We start from the raw sequence: 17,640 nt of genomic DNA on the forward strand, positions 1-17,640 counted from the left end.
CCTGGTGTAATAGGCCTGATTCTGGGCCACGGCTTGCACCCATTGTACCACAACAGTGCCAATGGATGGACTTCCCCACACTGGCGGCAAACTTAGAAGATAAGGAATAAACCTTTGACAGCGCTAGTGTTCGAAGGAGACCACAAAGGGAGCCCGTTACTGGAAGGTCGGTAAGCAAAAGGGAGGCCAATGGCAGCTCCTGGCTTCCAAAGCAGGCACAAAACCTGATGGCAAGCAGGCACAGAATGGCAGAGTTGGAAGGGGCAATGAGGGTCATCTAGTCCAACTCCTTGCCATGCAGGAATATTTTGCATGCCCTTGGAGATTTCCTGAGCTGGCTCTGCTGGAGTCAGGACACTGGACGAGGTGGATTCTTCAGTTTGATCCAGCAAAGCTAGATGACCGCTGGGGTCCCTTCCCGCTCTGCGACACTATGATGCTATAGTTCCAGTCACGTACGAAGCCGGCCTTCCAGAGTGGATTCCGCTGTGTTCTTACGGGGGCGGGAACGAGGGGGGCGGGGTGAAACAGAGGGAAGGAGGCGCGGTCCCTCTTCTGATTGGCCCGCAGCAACCCCCGTATTTAAATTTGGTCTCTGCACGGAACTTTCGCGAGCCAATGCCCTTTTCGCTCCCCGCCCGTCCCCCCCCCCCAATCCCCGCTCCCCAATGGTCGCGTTCCTACAGGCAGCCCCGACGAGTTTGCTGAATAACTCAAGGCGCCCTTCCCCTCCAGCAGGGAGACTAAGGGAGTGAGAATAAAGACAGATAGCGGATCGAGCCGCGGGAAGGAGAGGAAGGAGGGAGGGGGGGCGGAAAGCCAAAGAAAGTTTCTGCCTAACTTTGCTATTGCTGCTGCCACCGCAGATCAGCAGCTATGCTGGGGGTGGGCGGCGTGCTGGAGCTTGGAGGGCTCAGATCGCCATAGGAAAGGCAGGAAGGGGGGGAAAGGGAGCTGGAAAGATTCAGGGCGCAAGGAAAACGGAGAGGAGCCCCCCTCCCTCCCTTTTCCCCCACCCCCTCTGGTAGGGGCCCACGAGGAAGCCGTCCAGGGTAGCAAAAGTCCCCCGCGGGGAGGAGGAGGAAAGTTGATCCAGCGAGGGAGGGGAGGGGAGGGGGAAAGACCATCTCCGAGTGGGGCAGCTTCGGGTGGGCAAGGATGAGCCTGTTGTCAGCCATCGACACCAGCGCTGCCTCCGTCTATCAGCCCGCGCAGCTTCTCAACTGGGTCTATCTGTCCCTGCAAGACACGCACCAGGCCAGCGCCTTCGATGCCTTCCGACCAGAGCCTTCGTCGTCTCAGCACCCGGAGCTGAGCTACCCCAGCAAGAGCAGCGCCGAGCTGGGCTCCTCCCTCAGCTCCAGCTATCTTAACAGCTTCTTCCAGCTCCAAAGGAACGAGGTAACGCGATCCCTTCCTCCGCAACTCAGCCTCAGCTGAAACGAGCGCTTTAAAAAATGATGATGATAAATACCGATTTTTGACCCCCACTTGGAAATAAGCTGGTTGGTTGTGGTTTTGGCCTCTGAAATGGAGCTGGAAAGGGCTGGACTTTGCTCGGCTGGGGGAAGGAAGAGCCGAGCGACCATTGCTTGGACGGGGGGCGGCGGAGGGAACAACTGGGAAAAGTTTGCGGAAAGTTGCTCCCTCTGAAAACTTTTGCACCGCCATGATGCTTTGCAAGTATTTTCTCCCCCCTCCTCGGCGCCCTTTGACTCTCTCCAATGCGCTTTCCTTTTTTTTATTCCTTCTCTTTTTTTAAACCGCTTGCTCCTTTGAAACGTGGAGCGCTTGGTAATCGAGTTAGCAGATTTATGCAGAAGGGGGAAGGTAGGCGGCCTCTGGAGAGACGTTTCTCTTCCGCGTCAGAGATGCAGGAGAACCCAGGCGCACTCTTCGTTGCAACGGTTCAGAATTTTGTCCTACAGAAACGTTGGGAAAACAACTGGTTTTTACGCGTTGCTTACTGTTTGCTTGGTGGTTCTTAGGCTGTTACAAACGAAGCATTCCGAACAGGGTGTTCATATTGGAATGCGCTTCGAGTTGGAAGAAAGTTGATTTCAGTTTCCCATCTAGATTTCTCTCTCTCTCTTTGGTGTGTATGTGGGGGTTTACTTTGGATTTGCAGTCCAGTGAAAATTCTGCAGTTGGAAACTACCTTCCCTCCCTTGCCCACGCGTTTGAGAGTGTGCGGGAAGGTGCGCTCACGCTCGTGGGTTTAGTTCCTGTTGACATTGTGGTCAATGCTTACATGGGCTGATTGAATTGCCTACCTATATCCTAAACTTAGGTGATATAAATACTGATAGGGTCGCTGGGCCTGGAGGTGGGGAAGGAAGACGGAGATATCTGGGTCAATCTCAGGGTCGTAGGTTTGAGCCCCACGTTGGTTGGGTAAAAGATTCCTGCATTTCATGGCATTGAACTAGATGTCCCTTGGGATCCCTTCCAACTCTACAGATTCTATGATCTTCAACAAGCCAGCAATCACTTTTAGCACCATGGCTTTAAAAAGCGAGAGAGTTAAGCTGACCAGTATTATGCTATTATTAACTTCAAAAGACAACTGGGCTTTTCTAGCCCGGGAAAGTTTCTAAGTAGTGTTCTTGCATTTTCATTCTCTCTGGTGTCTCTTACATTTACATGGTAAGTTTCCTGGGGAGAAGGGGACTGTATCTTCTTAAGTACCTCTGTGAATCGCCGCATACAGTATTATGTTATTAACAAACAGAAAAGCCCCAGACTGGTTTTTCAGACTTGGAGCAAAGTCACATATGCATGTTAAAATACTTTATCAGGTGGGGGATCTTCCATCTTCCTCTGTTTCAGTTAGTGGGCATTGTCACTGTCCGTGGTTATACTTTCTTCAAATGTCACTGTATTCCCCCTTCAGCTACTGCAAAAGGAAGACACTCCCCTACTTAGCTAGCCAGGATGCTGGTCTATAGTGGGTTGGGCCTGGGACCAAACTTGGATGCAACCCCACTGTATGGTGTGTAACTTTACCTGCCTAAATTATCTGTCCAGCAGTCTCTCTGCTCCAGCAAGGCAAGGTTGGCAGTTTCACCTTTATGCAGTGCCTTTTCTTTTAAAAACATGTGGTCTTTTCACCTTTTAAAAAAATGGATTGAGGGATTTGAAGGGAAAGGAGAGTTAATAGATGTCATTAAGTGATCATGGGCATGGCAGAAAATGGGGTGCTCATTTGGCTTTGTTGCATGTGTGTTTTAGTTAGGATGTTTATCTGCATGTAGGGTGTGTGTAAGGGGGGGGGAATTTTTGTCAAGAAGGCAAAACCAGTGCCAGAGGCATGGTGACTTCTGCCACAGGTACTGTGACCTCTTTTCCTGCTGCAGAACTTGGAAATAAACTGCTACACTCCCCAAGAAATGTATATAGCTATGGGGGGAAGTGTCAGATGGAGGGTTTAAAATGTGCTTCAGGTACATTACTTCAGTTCACATAGGTGACATCAGCATCCGCCGAAGGGTTGAAATTAAATTGTGCATTTAAGTTCCTACCAGGACAGTAGTTATTAAAACCCCCGATACATTTGTATTTAGAACTTCATCTCAGCTTCATTTCAAACATGCATGCTAACAGCAGAAGAGCGGTCCCAAGGATCTTTAAGTGGCATGTGTATAATGGGTCTTATTTAGAAAACAACTTTAGGGAGCTTCTTGTTAATAAATCTGCCACTACTTATCCCAGTATAATTCTGTGTCGGGTCATTTTATTTGTGATGCAGTTTGCAGAATAATCAAAGGGAGAAGGGGTTTGAACGTGGCAGAGTCTGTTGTGAACACCAGGCAATCATATCGGTTGCTTTAAAAAAGAAGTGACTTCAGAGGCATTTGTGAATATTCTCGTAGTGCAAATTGGTTAAAACAAAGTAGCTGGATATCTGTTGTCCTCTGTATATGTGGAACTGTGAGGGTGCATGATACACTTTCTGAACTTGATTAATAGATAGAATACATGTAAATAAATAATATTTCTGTGATTATGAGATATGGAAATACCCAGAACATGCTCTCAAGTTACACTGCATTTGAAAAAAATATTATTGAATCTTGGGCCAACCTTTGCTGTGAATCTGCACCCTTCCACAGTCAGATCGCTCTCCCTACCCCACCCCCTAATGGTACCTTTCCCAATGTAACTCTTAGTGATGCTGCAATGACATCACCCTGTGATACCCCTGCCATGCCATTGCCATTCCATCTGTTAAATATGGACATGTCTTGGACTTGTGTGCTTGATATTACTATTTGACATCATCTTATAGTAGCTTTCACTGGCATACCAGTGCCAGTTAGTCGTGTGATTTGTAAGGAGCTGCATGTCTAGAGTAAGAATGGTCCCCAGCTAAGCAGGTAAGGAACTTTACAAAAGTTGGTTCTTTTTAAATTTTAGGCCCCCAGTGCAGACATGTGTGAGCAGGCAGACTAGTAAATCTTTTTGTGTAGTCTAGCAACTTTTGTGAACTTATCAAAGCATTCCTGGGAGCTGCTTTGAAAGAAAAATGAAGTTTTGGTCCAGGTTGCAATGCCAGTTCAGTGGAACAGAGCTATGTTTTTATCCTCCCACACCACCCATCTTAAAAAGCTATTTGCCAGATCAAAAGCTTTTGATTAGTCTATGAAAGCTTATGCCACAATAAATAGGTTATTATTTAAAGTACCACAGGATTCTTTGTGGGCTTCAGCCGCCTAACATGGCTACTTATTTGGGAATTGTTTAGTTTGTTAGTCTTATCAATGCAGGAATGTGACAGATATTTTCTTTTTCATAATTCTGCAACTTCTTTGAAGAATGCCAGCTCACAAGTTTAGGGGCTGCTACTTTCCAAAGAACACCGAACTGTATGTCTGTTGATCCCAGCTAGGCTCTTTCGTTGTTTTCCTCTTTTAAGTCATGCATCCTTCAACTGCTTATTAAGTTTGAGGTTCTTCCTATCCACCCCCCCTGTGATCAAGTTACTATGAAGGCAAACAATTATTTTAAAACAAATCCAGTGCAAAGTACACTGACATTACTTTTTCCTCTGCATTGTGAATAAAAAGCTAATCCAATCCTTGCATGTAATCTGTGAAAGTTGTCTTCTACAGTACCTTCCCTAAACTGAAGCCTTAGCACTTTGTAGTCTTTTAGGGGCTTTCTTCCTGTTTCCTTTCCTGTTCCATTGTTTTTTTTTTACTCCATCCCAGGAAAGATTTCTGATGAGTTTGTGTTTCTGTTGATTCCTTGCTGTCTTTAACAACTCAGTCTGAACATGTTTATTTGGAAGTGAATCCTGTTGATCTACGTGGAACTGCAAGTGTGCCAAGGGATCTGGCAGTCTGAAGGACCACCCTCTTTGCTTATGAATCTGCCCATTAGATCATCAGAAACCCAGCCCTAGATGTTTTCAGCCTGAGTTTGGTGGGTGACTACTGAAGACAAGGCCTTTTCTGTTTTGGCACAATGATTATGGAACTTTCCCCAGAGAAGTCTGCTTGGCGCTTTCATTTAGGTGTCAGAGGAAAGCTTTTCTTTGCTTGGATATTCCATTGATGACGTTTTATGAAACTGATGTCTTTGAAATTTCTGCTCCTGTTTTCTGATGCGGCTTTATTTTATACTTTGGTTTGCTTTACTAATTTCAATTATTGTTACTGATATTTCCTTTTTTCTGAATTGCCTTCAACACATACATTGAAAGGTATACTAGAAATAATTTGAATATTTGCCCCTCCCTGCTTGGATGCCATTATGCTCTGCTCCCCTGAACACCCTATTTAAGTGATAGGACAGGTCTTAACTATACTACTTAGCTTTCAAGTGTTCCAAGCCATTATGATGCATTGTTTTCCTGTAATCCTCACAATCTCGTAAGGTTCATCAATTTTACTATCCCTTGTTGCAGATGGCAAACTGAGGCTGAAAGATACCATCACTAGTGGACTAAGACTAGTTGGTGAGCCATTGTGGTTTAGTGGTTAGAGTGTTGTATGCAAGGGAGACCGTGGTTGAGATCTCCACTCAAGTCACGAAACTTCCCCCACCCCAAAGATCTTTATTGAAACTTAACATATATACATAATAACCAAAATTCCCAATGATTCCCTCACATAAAATATATCTAAATCACAACAGCTACTTGATTATAGACTTAATTATAAAAGTCACTGCCCACCCCCTACTTCCCGCCACAGCAATTCAACTTCTTTATATTTCTTTCAACCTTTTCCCTTGCATTCTATAAGAAATTATTTTTGTTACATTCTGATTTTTCCTTCTTTGTTTATTGGTTTTGTTATTGCTTACATTTTTTATTCTAAGTCTACTAGCATGTCATTTTTAGAACAATATTTTGACATACACTATAATCTTTGAAATACTTCCACTCCATTCTTAACTTTCGATTTGATTGATATCTTATAATTGAAGTTAATTTTGCCAATTCTATATACTCACGGTAATTTACAAATCCACTCTTCCTTTGTTGGTGTGCCCTGAGATTTCCATTTAGTGGCAATTACCACATATGAAAAAAAAATATTTTGATATGCAACAACAGCTGCCAGGGTAGTAATTGTCAAGTCACGAGACTTTTTGAGTGACTTTGGGGGTCAATGGTTCCCTCTTAGCATAACCTACCTCACAGGGCTGTGATGAATCCAGGTGAATGAATGAATGAATAGGCAGTGGCAGACAGCATGATGGAACAGAGGCACTTACCGGACCATCTGGCAGGCAAGTCACTGCTGCTTATCTGGGGTGGGAAGAGTGAGGCAGCAGTTGAGTCAGTGTAGTGTGAATGCAATGCACCAGCAGAGCCAATCTGACATTCCTGCTAGTGCTGACCTCCCCACCATCTCGCCCCTCCTGGTAAGCAGTAGGACTCATGTACTGGGAGGACAGGTAAGTGCCTCTGCCCCATCCACTATTGTGAACAGGTTCATGGCAGAGATGATATGTTAACCAGAAACTGCCTGGTTCCCAGACCTGTCTCTTAGACATTATGGTACTGTACACCAGCTCTCTTGATACCACAGGGACCCGTTCTACCAACAGCTAATTGCAACACAGTTCCGAAAGGACTTGGTTGTTCTGGCTACATTCAATTCACTTGCTTTCAGAATGATTTATTTATTTTTGCTAGTTTGTAACAAATACTTTGTCATACACATCAATCATTATCAACCTGGCTACTCAGAGTTCTTTTCCTGCTTCCAGCAGCACTGATCCTCAGTTTTGGTATATCTGTACACCAGGGCTTTATACAGTAGGGCACATTTCAGGAGCTGATGAGGGCCAATACGAGAAGATCAAAATGGGAGAGATGGAAATGCGATGGATTAACTAGTAGCAATTTAGCCCTTCTACAACATCACAAATCTGACTGAAAGTCTATAAGTGGGACAAACAGTGACATCATGGAGAGAGATAACTGAGAGATCAGCAGCCATGTTCTTCATTCAATATGTAGCCATGCATAGTGATAGGGAATATATAATAAATGGTCGGTACAATCATATCTATTAGAAATCTGCAGTGAATAGTTCCAGTCAATATGTAGAATTCATTCTGTTGATGCCCATCTTGACCCTTGTTGACCCTATGCCTCCATTGGTAGGACCTCTAAACTGAACATTGACTTCATTGGGAAACCATCTCAGTCTAATTGGAATTATAACCTATTTCATTTATTATGGGGGAAATAATAGCAATAAGCTTGTCCCTTATGTTCATCGGCCAGTCAATTTTTTATTTTTGGTAACTGCAGCATTCTGTGTCGTCCAGACCTGATACACTGTGGTAAATTTTAGCAATGGTTTGTTTAAATCAAGTTAACTTCACACCATGGTTTAAGAAGCAACCTTGTTTAAACAAACCAGAGTTAAGATTAAGCAAAGTTTAATGTTCTGCTGTAATGTTAAGCTTTAGTTAATTACAAGTAAAAGGCTCCAAACTCTTCCTTATAGCCACACTGGGGGAGAAGGTGAAACTCACTGAGACTTATTCTTGTCATATTAAACTAAGGCAGGACGTTCTAATTCAACCATTGTTTGTGTGGGACATTTTGCTTTCACTGTCCTTCCTGTATTCACACCGTTAGTTGTAATACAATGGTACCTTGGGTTACAGACGCTTCAGGTTACAGACTCCGCTAACCCAGAAATAGTACCTTGGGTTAAGAACTTTGCTTCAGGATGAGAACAGAAATCGCACGGCGGCGCCAGGGTGAAGTGGGAGACCCCATTAGCTAAAGTGGTGCTTCAGGTTAAGAACAGTTTCGGGTTAAGAACAGACCTCCAGAACAAATTAAGTTCTTAACCCTAGGTACCACTGTATTGTGTGTTCTTTCCTTTAACACTTTTAACCCAACCCTCTTCTGTTGGAAAACTTAGGCATTCGAACCTCTTAACCTCTTAAACTGATAAATATTAACGGGACAAAATTGAGAATTGGGGGACCTCCTAACTCACATTTTTTGACAAGGTTATGTTTTTGGGGCTCTTCAGGCAAGTTTCCATGAACAAAAAAATAAATAAATCAAAAATCACATTACTGTCACATTTGTAATTGTCAGCTGTACTCCCCCCTTCTTTGCGTCCATGTACAAAACCAGTCTCAATTTGTCAGTATACAGATATATGTAAAACAAGTCTCATTTGTAATTACGTTTAGCCCTTAGATTGTAAGTGTTTGAAGGCCATATAACTGCTGCTGCATTTGTGTGTGTGTGTGTGTGTGTGTGTGTGTGTCTATCTGAGTAATGAGTCTAGAGATTCTTGAGGCATTAGATCTCTGCGAATTCCAACATGAACTGACCCAGTCTGAACCTCCTGGACTAATGTGATTGATTGATTGATTGATTGATTGATTGAAGTGTGGATGGGGACATAAATATCCTCCCGAGTTTTGTGATATAGTGCTCAGCTCAAAATGACCCAAAAGTTATTCTAATGAATATTTTAAGATAAATGTATTATTTAGAAACGTGTACATAAAACACATATTTACATAGCTTGTGATGTATTGAAACGCAAATTTAAATATGAATTTTCATGTGGCTGAAAAGAATTGCAGATTCATGTGGAAACGGTGGAACAGACTTATGAATACATGCGCACTTGACATAGCCAGGAAATGGACTGATCTGCCCATCCTCAAGTGAGGTAAAATCATTTTAAATGCTGGTGTGGTTGAGTGGTAAAGGCTGCAAACATGTGCCAGCATACTCTGAAGAATGCCCCATCGACACTGCGGGATTTAATGCATGAGATTGGACTATAAAAACATGAAATAGGGGATCTCTGGTTCAAAATTTGCCACTCAGTGGGAAACTAAGCAAACCTCTATTCTGCCAGCCTCGGACGCCTCCACCCCCAGCTGCAATATGGGGCTATAATGGCGATCATGTATATGACATGCTACGAATACAGTGGTACCTCGGTTTACGAACTTAATCCATTCTGGAAGTCCGTTCTTCAACCAAAACCGTTCTTAAACTGAGACATGCTTTCCCTAATGAGGTGTCCCTCCACCATTCAGATTCCATTCTTAGACCGAGGTAAAGTTCTCAAACCAAGACACTACTTCCAGTTTTGCGGAGTTTGTAAACCGAATAGTTCATAAACAGGGCAGTTCTTAAACCGAGGTACTACTGTACTCAGAAAGTGCCATATAAATACTAGGAATAATCACAATCTCTGCTTTCAGCTGGAAGTTGAAAACATGAATAACGTCCTTGTGCAGTGGAAGAGGAAATAAAGCACATTTCCTTGGCGTGGGGTATGTGGATCTAAAATTGCTTTATTCCCATTACCTCTTCACAATGCATTTAAAATGACATCAGTTGGTTGGGTCAGATCTTATAGCAAATGCGAAGGTTGGAACAGGGCAGTTCTTTGACTCTGTGGGAATAACATTGGCCCATGAAGAATTCTGCAAATATGCTGCTGACTGAACTTGGCCATGGATTTCATTACCTGCCCCAGGAAACCTTGAAAACAAGCAAGGAAGTGAAGCCTTGTCCATAGCTGACTCACAGGAGGCATCCCTTCCCCCCACCCCCAAAACAGGTGTTTGTTCTGGCCCAAGGTGTTCTTTAGCAGTTGACCCCATCCATTTTTAGCACACTGCCTGCCCACATGTGGAATGTGATGATGACACCAGATGGAATAAGGAACGCTTGTTGGGGAAACATCTTACCCATGCTGCGTGGTGATGTCACATTGCTGATTAGTTGGGTGCATCCTGGTTCCCAAAGCAGGCCAAGTTAGCAGCTAAGGAACTCCTTGGGCCAGGACGCCATATTTGGACTAAGGAAGGGTGGTCAGCTGGGCTTTCCCTTGCCAAAGATGGCATGAATGCTCTGGAGTATTTCTATGGTATACTTTCATTCATGACTTCAAAAGGCTTTGAAGTCATGGAGTTATTTTCAAGGGCAGATCTACACTCATGGTTCTTAATGTTAAGTAAGGGTTAGGGAAGGGTTTTGATAACATAGATGGACACATGACGTCCTACTTTTTGTATTTATAATGCATTATTACCATGTCATTTTTATCACTTTATTTTAATGTAAAGCCTACTTGCCTACGAAGAAGGTCAGGCCACAAGAACTAAATCTTAGTTGTTTTCCTTTTTCCTAATTAGCTGTCACACACTCTTGGATGCCTTGATTAAAATGCTAACTTTGCTTCTCCAAATAAATACATAAAGAAATAATTTTGAAATACTGACATGTGCAAATAATAAAGGACATACAGGGAGGGAGGATGGAGCAGAGCAACCAGCAACCCACAGAAAGAAACAGGGTTTTGAAAAATGGTGTGGCTGAGTATTACCTACATTTGATGAAAAATACCAAGGTAAAAAATGTTTTAATTAACAAGTATGCCCTGTGATGTTTTAGAACGGAATATCTAATATCGTCCTAATAGGGGGAAATAATGTTAAATGGGTCAGTGTAGATCCAGCCTAACTCTTGTTCCCAGGTTCCCTGTGGCTCCTTAGAAGCTTATCAGAGGATTGATGTGGAATATGTTCTGGGATTGATTGCCTTTAGCAATGGTGAGACCCCCTCAGGTCTGGTCAGGTTCCTATTTGAACTGATTGTGCACATCTAACTATACATCCCTGAACATGCAGGAGGTTTGTGGCAGATATGCAAACATTGCTCAGCAGACAAATCAACACAGAAGGGGTTCTTTGAAGCACAGAAGGTTTGACCACCAGCATTGCAGCCTCTAATAATAATAATAATAATAATAATAATAATAATTAATAATAATAATAATAATAATGTCCTGTTGAATTGAGTGTAAGCGTTCAGGATGGGGGAATAGAATAAAGTTGGAAAACAAAGTAACTATATAGGGCATGATCCATCCAAGTTTACATACTATTACATCCCATTGATTTCAGTGAGTATAATATAGGTGCATGCTTAACACTCCCAGGGAACAAGTTTTAAAACGCTTGATCTTGGACTGCTCTCATTGTATTCATATTATAAATACACTTTTTAATATATATAAAAAGCACCCTTGGTTCAGCCATCAGGGATGCCCAATCGCCTTACCCCACCCAAGCAAAGTGGCTTGTGATGTTGTATATTCCTATTTCTTGACATCCTAATTTGTGCCTTTTGCATGCTTGTGGGGTGGGCTTCCATCATACTTCTTTCCAGGTGGGCATCCCTTTTCAGGTGGAGATCCTTTTTAACTGGATGGAACCTAGAACTCCTGTATGCAAAGCATTCGCTCTTCCACTGAGCTATGACACCCCCCTCCCCTAGTCTGAAACAAGGGATGGTGTGTGTGTATGTGGACGTGGATACAATTCCCCCTTCCCCCCTCCAGGACTGCATGCCTTTGCAATTCAGAGAGCTTCTCCCCGTTCATCTGTGGACTTGGAAAAAAAAAGGAGGAGGGTTGCTTGCTTTGCTTGCGGATTCCTTTCGCCTTCCAGTTTTGTCCTATCTTGGCATTGCCCAAGTCCAAGCAGTGACGACGACTGACACATAGCTAGGTATAATATTTGGAAAGTGACTGAACAAGGAGCAAAAATAGCAACAGGTTAAGGGAGCAAAATAAGCAAGCTGGAAATGTGTTGCTGCGTGGCTGAAAAGAAACGGCAAAGGAGGGATCTGTCTGCGGGAGGGGGAATCAGACAGCCTCTGAAGAGTTGTTATTAGAGAGGGCTTGCAAGGCTGCATGGTGGTGCCTGTGGATGTGACCGGCATGCTGACCAAAGAAACTGGACAGAAAAAAATAAAAAAGCACCACCACCCACAAAATGCTTTTGTGTTTAGCCAATATTTTTGTCCCTCTAGCTTTTCTCATCACAGTAGCTGCCTTCTGAATAAAACCCTGATGGCTATAGTGGCTTGGCGCATAAAAGCCAATTGTGCCATCAAAGAGGCAGAATGATAGCAAACATAAAATGAGTTCATATTTTGTTCTACTTTATTTTTAAAGTGCCCTTTTCAGAATACTGCTGCTACTACTACTAATAGCAATATTAGCAGCCAGTGGGTTTATTGTTAACATGGCAATGCCTAATACCTAGAATATAGAATGGATTCTCGGACATCAAGATGTATTAAAGTGGTGCTTGAAGTTCATTAATATCCCCAACTCTTATTAAGCCACTGCTTTTAGAGCTTGATGTTTTAGAAGGGATTTAATGTTCTTGAATCAAGCCAATTAACTAGTGCTTTGGGTTAGTAATCACTGAAGCCAGTGACTGAAAGGGCTTACGGATTATTAGACTCTTATTAGGGTTGACATATGTCCCAGTTGGCCAGGTTTTGCCAGGATTCTGGCCGTGTCCCTGGTGCCCCTTTGGCTCAGGAGCTTTTTTCAGATCCCCAGCTTTCATTGAAAGAAAAGGAAGAAAAGGCAAGTCTCTAGCTCTTACAGAAGGAGAGGTGCAAGTTGAACTATGCAGGCAGCAATCTGCAGAATCATTTTGTGCGGGACCCCCACCCGTATTATTGTAGCGGACAAGTGAAGTCACACTAGAACATGAGCCGTTGCCTTATTCAAAGGCAATACCATTGCCCATCTAGCTCAGCTTTCATTGAAGTAAACTGATAGTGGCTCTACAGGTTCCAGGCAGGAGTCCTTCCCACCCGTATTTGGAGACGTCGGGGATTGAATCTGGGACCTCTTGCATGGCTGTGACTGGCATGTAAGGAAAGTGATATGAGTAGAGATAGGAAAATTAGAGTCACAGATTAATTGTCTGGGGATGCAACTTCCTGGTTCTTTCTGAAGTTATTCCCCAACCCCAACCCCTGAGCAGAAGTGAGAGCTACCCATTGAAAATAATGGAGAAAGTCAGGAATATTGTGTGTGTTTGTGTGTGTGTATCTGTGTTTAGAGCCTTTGAATGAATGTGTGCCCCATCACACATGCACAAAAAGTTGCAGTAAATACAGATTCATGTTCTTTCTAACTGAGGGATTATTTTGTCTGATTTCTTTCTCTTAAAAAAAAAATAAACTTTAGATATCACAGCTGAGTAAGAGCAGCTTATGACACAGTTGCTTTTATTTTCAAATGAATCCTGTTTCTCAATACGTGCTTTTCAAAAAAAGAGGGGGGGAAGCATCAGATCTAGGCTGTGTAGGCTACAGTGAAAAAAACAAGTTCTCTGCCTCCCTTGATTCTAGAATAAATGCTGCCAGTATGCTGCCATTGTTGTCCACCACAACCATTGGGTCTCTCAGGTGTGTGTTTGTGTGCACAATATCTGGACCTTCCTCTCCTGATGTGACAGGAATTTTACTCGCCCTTAAGAAAAGAAGCAAAGGCTTCAGCAGCAACGAGACATTAATGCCCCTGCTGCAGAGTAAAGGTAAGCCATAAAACAAAGTTTGGCGTTATCAAGCCATGTGTGACTAGTTCTGGCATAAGCCCCCTCGTCTGTTCCTCATCACATCCTTTGTAAATTTTTAGCCTTGTCTGTCAGGCTGCAGCAATTTTTTGCCTTACTGTGCAAGGAAGGAATTTTAAATTATTCACATGCTTTAGATTTAAAGAGTTGGGTTGTATGCCAATGCAGAAAAGCCAAACGTCTCCATTCTGTACACATAGTATTTGGCCTTACCATAGTGGCAAAACGGAGCAGTTGGTTTTTAAGAGGTCTTTTCAGCGATGAAAAATAAACGTTAGGTTGCGTATCCAAAGTCGAGCGATTCATTCCTCCTTTCACTGTACAATAAAGGCACTTAATTTACATCGATTGTGTTGAGTTATGTAGGCCCGTGGTACAATGCTGATAATTTAGAAAAAATCCTTTAGTGGGGTAAATACGCTGCACCATTATATTACAGCGAAACCAAAGTCTTTAGAACTTCTGTTGCATAAATCAACTCCTACTCCCAAAGAGAACAGCAGAAAAGCTTTTCCATTGCAGTGCAATATCCAAGAAAATTCTGATAGCACAAAGAGATAAATAATACCTTCCTAAATAAGCCTAAAGGAAGACTGAAAAATCAAAATAGGTGGGAGATTCAGGCTGGGTCTACATATGCAGCAGCTTGAGGTGGGAATGAAGTGGTAGAATGCTAAGGTGGGAAGTGGAATTCTAGCACAGCTTTTTGCCTACTTTAACACTGAGGGATGTTCTAGAACAGTAGCAAAATGTGCACTGCCTTCTCCCATGGGATTCCTGTTGGTGGACCACCCAACGCCTGTCCCCAAGTATAGGAATGAATGGCATGTAGGTGAATGGCAACCTTTCACTAAAACAAGAGATAGAAATAAGGTTCACCAAGGGACAGACTGGAGAGTAGGCTAAATTCACCCCTGGTATCTGGGGAGGGGGTAGGTTTTCACTCCTCCATCAGCTATGCCCCAAGTGACACCTCATTTATTTTGCCCCACAGACTGTCTATGGCACATATTTGAAATCCAGGATACATCCAATTATCCAACACCTTCATTTCCATTTCTTCGTCACACTGGTGGCATCTCATGGACAGGAGCAGCATTTTCCAACTTGGTCTCCTCTAGATGCAGTTGGACACCAAGTGCCATCAGTCCCAGGAACCATAGACTGTCAGTGCACTATGCCAGTCATTTGGGGATCCTTTTTCAGTGAGCAGACTCACCCAGAAAACCTTCCAGAATCTTCTTTCTCAGTTCAGCTCATTTATTGGTGAGTTCCCATTTGGGAATAAACACCTCGCCCATTCCAGTTCTGCTTAAAGTATTAATTGAACAATTAACGTTGCAACATCAATTAAGTGTTTTAAATTTGTTGTTAGCCACCCTGAGCCCGGTTTTCTGAACTGGGAAGGGCGGGGTATAAATAAAAAATTATTTATTATTATTATTACTGGTCTATTTATTTATTATTTATTTATTATTTATTATTATTATTACTGGTCTAAGGAAAATAAAGTATATACAGAGAATCATGTCTCCTCCCTGCTGTCTTCAGTCATCTGGACAGAGCAACAGCCTCTTTCTTTCTCCCCTTCGGAGCACGTCTAATAAAGAAGTCTGTTGCTAAGGAAACCCTGTTGCTGGGGGGACCTGTTGCTAGGAGAAAATTTCTTGCTAGGGGCAAAACTATACAAAGTATAGTCTATTTTTAGACAACACTAACAGACAGCAGTGAGGGATTATGGGAGCTGTAGTCAAATGATACCTGGAGAGTATCTGGCTGAAGAAGTCTGGTCTGCAGATCAAACTCAGGTCACATACATAATGCATTTAAAGCACATTAATACTGCTTTAGCAATCATGGCACCCCCCCCCCAAGAATCCTGCCAACTGTAGTTTATCCCTCACAGAACTGCACTTCCAAGCACTCTTAACAAACTATACAGTCCCGCAGATTCTTTGAGGATGTCTTGTACTTCAAACGGAGTGGATGTGACCTAAAATTCACTGGTTTTTTAAAATCAGGAAACTTGGGGCTGGTTCCACCTAATGAGTCCCACTAATGGAAGCCCACACAAGGACTTCCACTAGCACAGCAGGGCTTTCCTCCCTCTCCTCCCCTGGTGTGCCCCTTGCACCCCTAAATTTGGGGGGAACCCTCAGATTCGCCGTTTAAAAAGAAAAAGATAACTCTAGGGGGAAAACCAAAGGATGCAGCAAGCTTACTAGAGATTGATTTTCAGCTAGAAAAGAAAATTTGAAAACAGGGAGGTGGAATAGAATGGAATGGAAGAGGACATAAGAGTTCCAGCCAACCAGCTAAGAGAAATATTCTTATAACCAAGTGAAAATACACTGTAACATTTTGTTGCAGGTTGCACTTTTCATTACTTATTAGCACAGGTGTTACTTAACTGATTTCCACTTTTGGGGACTGAACTGGACTTTCAAAGTATCTTACAATATGCAAAGAAGCATATATATACGCGCAATGCGTATAAAATTAAAGAAAAACCAGAAGCATAATAGTCAAAACTACACATATATGTATATATGCGCAATGGGTATAAAAAAAAAAAACCAGAAGCATAATAGTCAAAATGACATAGCCATCAAATTTTGAGCTGCCTCAATTTAAAGAAACCCAATGCATTTAATAATATTTAAAAAACGAATGCCATCCTTTACGAAGCTCTTCTTACGAGGGTTTGTGAGGACACAGAGTGTGAATTCTTGCAATATTGGTTGCCGATGGCAGGGGTACCATTTTGAATGTATCTGACAGTTCTGGTTGGGTGGTCTAGCACTGCAGCAGCTTTACAATCAACCTGATTGGTAATTTCCAGTGCCAATCCAGATTAACTGCTTACTACCAGAATCAATACTAGAATTGGCTCACTTAATGGTAAATGAATTATCAGTAATTTCAGTCCCTTTCCTCTGACACTTTTATCATCCCCACTCATGAAATGCATGCTGCTGTGCTTAGACAAGAAACACACTCTGTCCAATCTAAGTAAGTTTATTTATGCCCAGGCATTTATATCATTTCAGCAGAGAGTTATAGTATTTCATGGCCTCTTAAAATGACATCAAAAGCAAATAATTCACATTTCGAAAACATGCAGGAATTAGAACAAAGCTAATTGCGACGACTAATTAAAATCCCAGAGGAATAAAATGTAAGAAATAATTTGCAGTTACATGGTGTTTACTATTGCAGTAATATAATCATTCCCACTTGGCCAGCTATGCATGTTTTCCTTCTGATTAGTCAGACTATTTGTCTGCTATATAAAATGGATTTATTTATTCATTTTAATTCAAGAACCCCACTATGCTAACATCCTAGATTCTGTCTGTCTTAGTTCCCAACATTTTGTCATATTGTAAATGGAGGATGAAGCTGCAGAATTGTGGCTGGTCTAAAGCCACAGATTGAATTCAAAGCAGAAGTAAAGTCTGACGCAGGGATTTCCTGCTAAGTCTTTTCAGTACTATCTCTCAGTTAAATGCCAAATTAAAGTCACCTCTGACTCAAAATGAAGGAAAAGTCACCCCTTTTCTAAAAATGAAATAAAATAAAAACCCTCTCACAATGTACTTGGTTTAAGGAGATGCACAACCAGTCCTTGAATTTAATGTGGCCTAAGAGAAAATCATGGCTAACTGTGGCTACATTTTCTTTCTGTATTACTTTGCACTGTGAAACATTTTAAACAAACTGATAATGAAACCGTATCAT

General features: G+C 42.4%; 1 protein-coding gene across 2 annotated transcripts in view; it reads left to right on the top strand.

The window, feature by feature from the left end:
* The first annotated feature begins 673 nt into the window (after positions 1-673).
* ZCCHC24 (zinc finger CCHC-type containing 24) overlaps positions 674-17,640 on the top strand; it is a 110,345-nt gene continuing 93,378 nt past the window's right edge. For both annotated transcript variants that reach the window (XR_014168833.1, XM_081913835.1), the window contains exon 1: positions 674-1,401. Coding sequence is in view for 1 of the 2 variants with exons in the window: in XM_081913835.1 (XP_081769961.1) it covers positions 1,159-1,401 (243 nt within the window). In the remaining variant the exon portion in view is untranslated. The remainder of the gene's footprint in view (positions 1,402-17,640) is intronic.

The sequence above is a fragment of the Podarcis melisellensis genome, assembly GCF_964234715.1.
Source record: "Podarcis melisellensis genome assembly, chromosome: 5".
In the NCBI taxonomy this organism is placed as follows: domain Eukaryota; kingdom Metazoa; phylum Chordata; class Lepidosauria; order Squamata; family Lacertidae; genus Podarcis; species Podarcis melisellensis.